The sequence below is a fragment of the Oryctolagus cuniculus genome, chromosome 15, assembly GCF_964237555.1.
Source record: "Oryctolagus cuniculus chromosome 15, mOryCun1.1, whole genome shotgun sequence".
Lineage (NCBI taxonomy): Eukaryota > Metazoa > Chordata > Mammalia > Lagomorpha > Leporidae > Oryctolagus > Oryctolagus cuniculus.
In genome coordinates, this window is record NC_091446.1 from 26,429,517 (window position 1) to 26,440,493 (window position 10,977).

A 10,977-nucleotide genomic window follows, 5' to 3' on the forward strand; every position below is an offset into this window, starting at 1 on the left:
TAGGAAAACTTTAATGATGGCTTCCTGCTCGAACCACAGGCTTGTAAAAATAGCCCGGCAGGAACAAAGGCAAAATGTGGAGCCCAGGCCTCGCCTCGCCCTAACCTCAGAGCCCTGGATTCCCAGCGCCTGGTGTTGCCCCTCTGGCTGCTGCCTGGGCCAGGATTGGCCGTGCCCCACTGGAAAATGGAGCAGGACCAGGAACAGGCGGGGAGAGCCCTGAGCCGCCTCCAGAGCCCGAGTCAGAGTCTGGCTTGGCCCAGCAGCCTTCGTAGACGGCCTTGGCAGTGACCCCGGCCGGGCAGGAGCCACGGGAGCAAGACCCTCCTCAGCCCCTGCTGAGAACTCCTGCAAGGGAGGGGCACGGGCCGCAGAGAGGTGCAGCACTCACCCTCTGGGTTTGGGCTTTGGCCAGCAAACCATCCATCCCTTGCCCAGCCCAGCCGGACAGCTGCTTCCGCCCCAAGGGAGGCTGCTATCTGGGCCCAGCGCGGGGCTGCGGACAGGACCCTGATAATCCAGGGGAGAATGAACAGACGGCCTCTTCTCCAACCTCCCCCGAAGCTGCAGGAGGCCCAGGCGAGCTGCCCGGCAGCGTCCTGCCAGCAGTCCGGGGTGGCTGTCGCCGCCCGGCAGGCGTCTTGGGGGCTGGCTTCTCTCCACGCTGAGCTCACTCACCCCTGCTGAGCTCACTCACCCCTGCCTTTATCTTCAGCAGTGCAGTCAGCCTCTGGGGAACAGCCAGAAGGGGAAGGCATCACGGTCAAGTTGACCCTCCTGCAGGGCACGGCCAGGTGGCTGGATCTTCCCCTTCCACCTCTGCTGCTCCCTGAGCCCTGAGCGGTCTCACCCCGAGTGCGGTGCCTCCCTGGGGGACTGAGTGTAGGAAGAGGAGCCTAGTGGGACGCCCTGGTGCTGAGGCCTCCCCAGCTCCCTCCGTGATGCCACGGGCGCCCCAGCCTGGTGCCTTGGGAAAACCCTGAACCAGGACCTTGGAGTCCCAACCAGGAGGGCAGAGCAGCCTCAGCTGGGCACGCTGGCCCCGGAGGCACGCTGGCCCCGCCCAAGTGTGGTGTCTTGCATTCCCACGGTCGCTTGGCCAAAGTGCATGTGTTCCACAGCATCCCCTCGGGGTGGCCTTCCCCGGGTGGGTGCCTGGCAGGCGGAGGAAGCTGAGAGTGCGTCTGGGACCAGGTGGAAGCCCCCATTTCCTAGGAGGGGCATGCAGGAGCCTCAGGTCATTCAGGGGGTACCCAACGTTGGCTCCCGACTTGGACCCCGCGAGAAGCCATTTCCTCCTAACCCAGCCTTCGGCCCTGGCAGCTTCTGTGTCTCATGAGGCTGGGAGAGCCAACTCCATGCTGCCCAGAGCCTCGCGGGGCAGCCTGGGGGTCCTGAGTGACTTAGGCACATGCTGGGCGCAGCGGCGGCCCCTGCCTGTCTGCCCTCCCATCCCCACCCCTGAGGTCTGGCCCTTCCCTTCCGCCAGAAAAGCCAGAGCTGACCCTGTGCGCTTGACAAGCAGCTGAGCAAGGCCAGGGCGGGAGGCGGAGGCAGGAAGTTGTACCTGCACCCTGGCCTCGAGTAATCTGGCTTTCTTGCTTCCTCGATACCCTGGCCACCCCCAGAGGAGAAGTATGTCACTGTGCAGCCGTACACCAGCCAAAGCAAGGACGAGATTGGCTTCGAGAAGGGCGTCACTGTGGAGGTGATCCGGAAGAACTTGGAGGGCTGGTGGTACATCAGGTAGGAGCCCCAGCAGAGGAGGGAGACAGCACACTTCCGGGGCCCTGGGCAGCAGAGCCACGTGCAGAGTGACCATGGCTACCCGGCGGCAGGTCATTACTGGCAGCAGCTGCGTGGGCTGGCTGCCCGGGCTCTGCACGGCCGGAAGGCTCCAGCAGAGCCTGCAGCTTGCTTCCTGGGATGCGCACAGCAGGGCTGAGCCCCGCAGCTGGGACAGGGGCCACGGCTCGGCTCGGCTCGGCTCGGCTCGCAGGCGGTGGTGCATCCCCTTCCCGCGTGTCTGCCAGGAGAGCTCAGCACATCTGCGTCTGGTTTGCTGTGTCTGGCCTTGGCTGTCCGGCCTGCTCTGCGGCGAGAGCTGCCTGGAGCGCTGGCATCCACCAGCCTTGCCAGGACAGCCTCTGCTGTCCGCGGGGCTGGGCCTGGGGCCTGGGTGTCCCTGACAGATGCAGGTCCCTCCTGTGGGGCTGGTCGGGAGTTTGAGGCAGAAGTCAGCCCAGCCCAGCCCAGCCCAGCTCGGGCCACCAGAGGCCTCTTCCTCCCCCTGCCCTCCCCATCTCCCAGGACTCAGAAACTCACCTGGGATGGGGCATGGGAGCTTCCCGCTGGAAGCAAAGGCAAGCCAGTGGGCGTCGTGCGCCATTACCTGGCCGAGACCTCCCCTCCATGGGGACTTGGTCTTTGTAAACTCACAGTCCCCTTGAGTGGGCACACGGCCCAGCTTCTCTCATCTGCCTGTGGCCCAAGGCACTGGCCACGCGGGGCAGCCCTGGACCTGCTGTGGGCGGGGCATGTGTTCTGAGCGGCCTCCCGCAGGGGCCAGGACCGTGCTGTGGTCCCCCGTGACCGCAGCCTTGCCTTTGGAGAGGTTCCTGTGTGCTGAGGAATAGGACAGGGGGCCACAGGCTACATGGGACTGAGCCTTAGCAAGCCTCGAGAACACAGACGGGCTGAGGTGGCCCTTTCTGTCGCGCTTGGTGCGATGGGACCAGGTCCCTGGACTTCCGTGTTCTCTGGGCAGTGGGAGCTAGAGCCGACCCCCAAATCTGGCCACCGTGAGTCGACGTGGACAGGCCAGCAAGCATCTAGCAGCCTCTGGCCAAGCCCCCTTGCCTGGAAGCTGTGTACAACGCTGCTTTGTGATTTTTTTATTTTATTCTGTACTTTTTTAAATGACCTGCGGAGTCCCCCTGAGCTGCTTCCGGTCACCTCTTGTTCCTATGGCCTAGTCCCTGAGCCAGTGGGAGCTAGAACGGAGAAAACCCTGCTGAGAAGGTTCCACCTTAAGAAGGCTGCCAGACACCCCCTTAAATATGCCATTTCCCAGCATTCCAGGCTCTGTGTTGATCCTCCTTTCCTGTCTTTCTCCTCCTCCCCCATCCCTGCGCACGCACACGCGCGCGCACACACACACACACGCATGCACGCGCCCACGCACACACCCCTACCCCTCGCACTCCCTCCCTCTGCAGCCAGCTTCCCTCTGGAGCCATTCCCTGCTCCGAGCTGGAAAGCAGATGTGAGCAGAGCCTGCCCAGGATACACAGCGGCTCCTGCCTTCCCTGCCGTGCTCTGCTGGGGTCTGATGTTATCAGGAGTGCCAGGGCTTTGAACGGGAGCCCCCGGGGCTCAAGCAGGCCTGGGTGTCACATCTCCTCCCTCGCAGTCCCCCCTGGGAGACCCTCTCCCCACAGCTCAGGAGCGTGCACTTAGGAACACAGCTTCCTCTGAGACACGAGACCACCCGGCTGTGGACCAGCTGCTGCCAACAGCCACGCTGGGTGATGGCTGCCGCTGGCTCTGCTTCTCGGAGCCCCGGCTGTGGGCGCACAGGAAGAACAGACATCCTTATGGGTTGTTCCCTCCCTGCTTCTGTTTGCATCCCATTATGTCAGGGAGCGGGGACAGCTCCCTGACCACTGCGTCTGCCTTCCGAGCCCGACAGGTGAGCTGGGACAGGCAGGCCGCCTGCACGTCCCTGTGATGCGAGCAGCAGTGCCGTTCTCCCCTGGGCTTTCCAGCAGAGCTCAGTGGGTGGGGACTCCGGCTCCCACAGTCCTTTTCCCCTAATGAGCACCCAGGGCTTGCTTCCCATGGCAGTCCCCTGGGTGCCCCCGAGAGGACCATCTGCAGGCTGGCCCAGGCTCTCCGACCGTGGCATGACCAGCTTGTCCTTCAGAGCACCCGGATCAGGGTCAAGAATAAGGGGACCTTGGGAGGGAGAGCCTGGTGCGTCCCAGGGAGCAGATGGGCCGTAGCAGCCGGGACCTGGGGGCGCTGGCCAGCGACAGCCGGACCACAGCGAAAAGGGAAACGCTCGTTTGAAGAAGTCGCCGAATCGCCAGAAATTAAGTCAGCCCTGTCATTTGCCTTTTGCTTTTGTTTGAGTTTTTGGTTTTGTTTTGGTTTTACCATAGCGGTGGTTTTAATTTTACCGTCTTGTGCTTTAGTCTTTTCATTTGCACGTCCTGCTCTTGGAGCCCCACCTAGAAAGACCCTCTCCATCCCCATGACTACATATTCACGACTTCCTCTCTTTCCTCTCTCCCTCTTGAATTTCGCTATATGATGTGCGTGCGGCCAGGGCCTCGCTCACTTGTTTTTCCTAACTGGTAAGCAGCCAGTTGCACCCAGTTTACCTGGGGGGCGCTCTGTCCTTGCCCCCTAACTGGGCTGCCGGCCGAGCCTGTTTGTGAGCCTGGACTGTCGGCCTGCAGTGGACCAGCTGTGCCCTGGGCAGTCTTCTCTGTGGACATCTTGGTTTCAATGTGTCCTGGATGCTCTTTTTTTTAGATTTATTTCAAAGAGTTAGAGGGAGATGGGGAAAGACAGCTTGTCTGTCTGCTGGGTCACTCCCCAGATGGCCACAACAGCTGGGGCTGGACTAGGCTGAAGCCAGAAGCGTCTTCCGGGTCACCCACGTGGGTGCAGTCCCAAGGCGGGCCATCCTCCACTGCTTTCCCAGGCACATTGGCACAGAGCTCCATCAGAAGTGCAGTAGCCAGGTTTCGAACCTGTCCCCATGTTCGGGGGGGCAGCTTTGTCCACTACTGCACGACACCAGCCCCTCCCTCCCTCCCTGTCATGGAAGAGATGAAAATTGAGCTGCAGGGGAAGGACCTGAGCCGTGCACAGGGCGTCTGCCTCTGACGTCACTTCCCCTTTCCCAGGGCGTTGAACTCCCCATGCCACTTTCACGCCTCCCCCTGTCCTCAGCGTTACCCTTAAGTGACTGGGAGGTAGCAGGCCGTTGTGACATCGACCTTTTGAGCAACCCAAAATTTGAAAGTCAGGTCTCAAGATCCCACGTTTTTTGCAGAATGAGAGGCCACACCAAGAGGGATCAGGCAAAGCCGAGGAACCCGAGCGGTGTCTGCCTGCCCACCTCCCGGTGCTCCCCGGGCAGTTGGCTTGCCAAGCCGCATCCTGAGTAGGGCCGAGAAGGCTCAGCGGGACGAGGCCAAGTGGAGACTAGGGCCTGGGAGTGGGGCGTGAGGTCAGGCATCAGTGCTGCAGTGACCGTGTGGCCCTGTGCACCCACAGATACCTGGGCAAAGAAGGCTGGGCGCCGGCCTCCTACCTAAAGAAGGCCAAAGATGACCTGCCGGCCCGCAAGAAGAACCTGGCAGGCCCGGTGGAGATCATCGGGAACATCATGGAGATCAGCAACCTGCTGAACAAGAAGGCGTCCGGGGACAAGGAGACGCCCCCCGCCGACGGGGAGGGCCCCGAGGCCCCCGTTGCCAAGAAGGAGATCAGCCTGCCCATCCTCTGCAACGCTTCCAACGGCAGCCCTCTGGGCGTCCCCGAGAGGACGCTTTCGAAGCTGGCCCAGGGCTCCCCGGCCGTGGCCAGGATCGCCCCTCAGAGGGCCCAGATCAGTAAGTGGCCTCTGAGCTTGGTGGCCCTCCTGCAGAGCTCGGCACAGCCTGGGCGTGGGCTGTAAGGAAAGCCCCCGCCCCTTCTTCCCGAGCTACTTGCCCACCCCTGACCCTCGCACTGTCCGCGCGTCCCGTGCCCGTCACAGGAGTGAAGGCAGGGGAGTATGACGACTCTGCTCCCCTCAGCTGAAGGTAAACTCCCCGGGGCTGCGGCTGCCTGCGCCCCCTTCTCCCAAGCAGAGCCAGGAATGGTCACGCGAGATAAGCGTGTCCCAAGAGCAAGGCGCATTCTCCTCTGCAGTGAGCACCTTGAGATCCGGACGGGTGACGTGTGGCTCGTTTTTAAAAGCGGCCACACTGCCCTGGGTGAGCGGTGGCCCTGCCTGCAGAGCCACAGCCCCCGCGAGAACACCTGTCTGGCCTCTGCTGCTCCTCCCCGTTGCCTTCCCCCGTTTCTGGAAACCTGAGAGACTGGGCCATGGGGGCTTCCCCAATGTCCGCCACGAGGCTTCTTGGAGACTGCCCTCCGTGCTCAGAGGAGAGACTGGGCTCGCGGGCCCATTCCATCCCTGGCCCTGCGGCGCCCTTGGTTGAGGGTTAAACTGAGCTGATTGTGGGAGACCAGCTTCTCTTGTCCAGCTGTTTATAAAACCTGGAGCCAGGTGGTGGTTTTTTGAGCTTAGCTGTGAACTCAGGTTGGTGAAGGGCCTGAAAGCTGTTAGGCAACCGGTTGGGACAGGTACAGTGGGTATCTCCCCTGCTGCCTGACCTTGCGCTGGCTTCTGAAGCCATGGTTGTGAGCCAAAACTAGATGTGGTCTCTGCTCCCGACTTTGAAATCTGTGCACACTTAACCTTCAAAAATGCCCACATCTGTACACTTTGAAAAAGCATGCAAGATTTCAGATCCTCTAAAGGGGTCCTGGAGCACACCAGAGCAGCCCAACCAAGGCCTGCCGTGATGCCGAGCGCCAGCACTCCCATAAATGCTTGCCAGAAGCACGGGCCTCCTAGTGTTAGTGGCGATGGGTGGGATAGGTTCTTGTCTTCATGCAAGAAAGACTTCAGATGGGAGACAGAAGTGGTGAGCAAGGTAGCAAGGTGTAATGGGGTAGGGTACCCATCAGAACAGATGGGACAGCACCAAGAGAGAGTGCCCAGTCACTCAAACTGGGGAAAGCAAGGTTACATGGTTAACGGAGGGAATGCACCTGGCAGGCCAGACAGGCGGCTCGGGAGAGAGCCGAGTTGAGTGTGTGGTTCTGTATTCAGACTGGGGCTTATAAGGGAAAGGGATCCAGTGTTTTCTGCCTTTCTCCTCCCCCTCCTCCCTCTTCTCAGGACAAAGGTTGCTGAGTGTGAATCAGGTGAGATCCCTCCCAAGGTTTCACTGCTCAGTGCTGTCAGACTGGGGAGCCCACCTGGCTGAGGGCAGGGGCGCCTGCCCGGGAGGAAGGATGTTCAGGTTTCACTGCTCGGTGTTATCAGGCCGGGGAACCCACGTGGTGCTGAGACTCCAGTGAAGTGACCGGGGTGTGGGTGGGACCTTGTAGTGTAAAGTCCTGGGCTGCTTCCCGGGGAGCTCCTGCAGGTGCCTTGTCTTCCTCAGGCCCCTCACACACAGCCTGAGTCCTGACTTCCTGCCTAACACTGGGCACACCTAGGGAAGGCCGGTGGCAGCTCTGTGGCCCAGCGGCTGAACCCCTGTTTCTTCTTCTAGGCTCCCCGAACCTGAGGACGAGGCCTCCGCCCCGCAGGGAGTCCAGCCTGGTATGTGACTGAGTTTCCTGCCCGCTGTCCTTGCCTGGGCTGTGCTGCAGCAGGCCGGAGCAAGGGCTGCCCGCCCAAGAGCCTCTCCGGCCTGTGGAGCTGGGGCAGGAGCCTGCGGGCCCAGCCTTTCTGGGGTCCTGGCTAGCTGTCTCAAGTTTTATTCATTTATTTTCACTTTGTTTGAAGAGACAGAGACCTCCTAGCCTGCTGGTTCACTTCCCAAATGCCTACAACAGCCAGGGCTGAGCCAGGCTGAAGTCAGAGGTCTGGAACTCAGCCTCTCCCACATGGGTGGCAGGGACCCACAAACTTGAGCCCTCGTCTGCTGCTTCCCAGGGTCTGCATTAGCAGGAAACTGGATGGGAAGTGGAGGAGCCAGGTCTCGAACAGGCATTCCAATGTGGGATGTGGGTGTCCCAAGCAGTGTCCTCACTGCTGTGCCAAACGCCCGCCCCCGGTGGCTAGACAGTTTATAATCGGAAATGCACTGCGCTCCCAAGCTAAATAAATCCATCCCAGCCGCTGAGCTGGCAGACATAAACATTTAGACTGGCCGGCAGGAGTGTCCAAAAGGGCATTGGCAGGGGCTGGAAATGGGGCTGCTGTCCATGTTAGCTTGGAAGCCTTTTGGTTTTGCCCTGTTCCGCGATGCCTGACGGATGTGGTGGACGCCAGAGCCTCAGAGGGCAGGGCTGACCCTTGAGCGTCCTCCATGGGGACAGTGAGTCACGAGGATTGGCTCACGTTCATGCCCAGGCTTACAGAGGGTCAAGGCTGCTGAGCTCCCTGGGGCCTGTGGGCGGGGTGTCCAGGTGCCCAGACCTGCAGGCAGGCAGGGGCTAGGGCCTGGGGTGGCCACAATGCTGGTGGCAAGCTTAGAGCGCTGGACCAAAGACTTGCCGCGGGGGAGCAGTGGGATGCAGGGGACAGGTGGGGGCCCTGGGCCTGCGAGGCACAGCTTTGTCTTCCACGTCTGGTACTCAGGAGCTGAGAGATGCTGGGCCAGCCACTTAGCCTCCAGAGGTCTCCATTTCCTTATCTCTAAGATGGGGACAGCCCTGGCCACCCCCTGATACGGGGCTATCCTGAGGCTGAGTCAGTTGGTTTATGTGAGGGACGGGCTGTGTCTGGGCTCGAGGTCAGCGACAGCAGCCCTGGAGGGAGTTCTCGGTCCACGCAGGGTAGGTCTTCCGCACGGCAGGGTTTCGGAAGACTTGGTCCCTGGGGAGGAGGCCTTCTCGCCCCAGCCAGAGGCCCTGGTGGGGTTTCTTTCTTCCCCCTTGGGTTTTACAGCTGCACAGTGGATCCTCCTCGCCCTTTACCACTTAGCCCTGGCTGATTCTTTTCAGGCAGACTTGATTTCGGCAGGAGGAGGGTGGTTCCTTCCACGCTTAGCAGATGCAGGGCTGCTGTTTCCAGTTACGCCTGCCTGCCCCGGGGGCTGCGCTGGGCTGGGCCGGGCTGCATCTGCTCCCAGGCACAGCTCAGAGCCAGGCAGTGGGGCTGAGAAAATAGGCTGATTCACACGGCCCCTCGAAACCAGCTTCCTCCCACCCTCGTTGTCTCTGACCCAGAGCAGCTCACTTTCAACTGGGGGGGTTAGGGGGTGCTGAGCCTCAGGCCAGGAAAGCTTGGAAGACGTTTCTAGAGTGTTGACTTCAGCTTGTGTTTACCGGGCTCCTCCTGTGCCCCTGTGGCAGGGTCAGAAGTGATGGATGCTATCCTGGTGATCCTCTTCATGGCCTTGTTAACTGGTCCCATTTTACAGATGAGAAAACTGAGGCTCAGAGAGGTCTCAGGTCTCGCCCAGGGCCACGTGGCTGGTGAGAGGCTGGGTCTGGAATCCAACAGGGCCACGTGCCATCTTCCTGCTGCACCACCGCTGCTTCCCCTCCTTACTCCCACCCTCTTTTTTCCCCCCAACTGTTTTGTTGTAACCACTTTGTATAAAGGAGGACAAACTTTGGCACCATCATAAGGACCAGACTTTCCTTGCCCAACCCACTGCTCCCACAGGCGCCCACCCCCTTGAGGGAAAGCTGTGCCCCTTTGCCCTGCCTCTGCTGCCCGTGTCCCACCACAGCCGGCACCCTTGGACTCTGGGATGGTGGTGCGCCTCTCTGCAGGGCGCTAGGCTACACCCAGGATTTGTTAGAGCACTTTGCCTTTTCATGTGTATTTAGGGACGTCGCCATGAAGGCATCTGAAAACTGGACCCCCAGACACAAGGGGACAGTCCTGGGTGAGCAGGGAGTGTCGTGACAGCCGAGACAAGCCCCAAGGGACTCCTATGTAGGATTTTTTTTTTAAGATTTATTTATTTATTTGAAAGTCAGTTACACAGAAAAAGAGAGGGGTCTTCCATCCGCTGGTTCACTCCCCAGCTGGCTGCAATGGCCGGATCTGTGCCGATTTAAAGCCAGGAGCCAGGAGCTTCTTCCGGGTCTCCCATGTGGGTGCAGGGGCACAAGGACTTGGACCATCTTCCACTGCGTTCCCAGGCCACAGCAGAGAGCTGGGTCAGAAGTGGAGCAGCCGGGACTTGAACCAGTGCCCATATGGGAAACCGGCACTGCAGGGGGCTTTACCCACTACACCATGGCACCGCCCCCACCCCTTACATAGGATTTAAGTCTCTGGAGGGCAGGCTGTTGGGGACAGTCACTGCCCGATTACCGCCTCACAGGGTGGGTTTTGCTCACCGCGTGCCTGTCCACCTTAGGGGTTCCAGCTGCCGAAGCCCCCGGAGCCCCCTTCCGTGGAGGTGGAGTACTACACCATCGCCGAGTTCCAGTCGTGCATCTCGGACGGCATCAGCTTTCGGGGCGGCCAGAAGGCCGAGGTGAGCCCAGGCCGGGAAGCCGAGGACTTGGGTTCATGGCGGCCAAGGGCCTGATGCATTTCCCACTGTCTGCCTTGCTGGCTAGGCTCCTGGGGGCCCGGCGGGAAGGGCACAGACACGAGCCCCGCGGCCGTGAGCGTTCCCCCTAAACCACGCAGGGCCGCAGCTGGGATGCCTGCCTCAGCCGCTCACAGTGCCGGCTCAGCGTCTCCCAGAGCCCACGAGGAGCTGGAAGTGGAGGTGCCTCAACTCGGAGGGCCGCGGTGGGCGGGGGGCCGAGCCGCTCCGTCCTGAATGCAGGCTCCAGTCAGGGACGGGGTGGGCTGGGGGTCTTCTAGACATATGGATTCTTGGTGGGCCGTAGGGACCAGCAACAGCGTAACTCTGTGTGTGTGTGTGTGTGTGTGTGTGTGTGTGTGTGTAAGGCAGAGAGCCAGAGCTCTTCCATTCCCTAGTTCATACCCCCAAATGCCTGCAACAGCCAGGAGCTTGGAACTCCACCCAGGTCTCCCACGTGGATGGCAAGGACCCAAGTTCTTCAGCCATCACCTTGGCCTCCCAGGGCACACACCAGCAGGGAGCTGGGTTGGAAACAGTAGCTGGGACCCTAACCAGGCCCTTGGATGTGGGATGCAGACATCGTGAACTGCTGACTTAAACTGCACCGAACACCCACCCCAGGAACACAGGCGTAGCGGCTGAGGGGAGGGAAGGCCAGCCCGACCAGGGGGCTCACGAA

General features: G+C 61.0%; 1 protein-coding gene across 4 annotated transcripts in view; it reads left to right on the plus strand.

Moving 5' to 3' along the window:
- SH3PXD2A (SH3 and PX domains 2A) overlaps positions 1-10,977 on the plus strand; it is a 232,798-nt gene that overhangs the window by 212,639 nt on the left and 9,182 nt on the right. For all 4 annotated transcript variants that reach the window (XM_002718709.5, XM_002718708.5, XM_008270470.4 and 1 more), the window contains 4 exons: positions 1,629-1,746; positions 5,290-5,627; positions 7,347-7,396; positions 10,119-10,238. In XM_002718709.5, the coding sequence (XP_002718755.2) occupies positions 1,629-1,746; positions 5,290-5,627; positions 7,347-7,396; positions 10,119-10,238 (626 nt within the window). The remainder of the gene's footprint in view (positions 1-1,628; positions 1,747-5,289; positions 5,628-7,346; positions 7,397-10,118; positions 10,239-10,977) is intronic.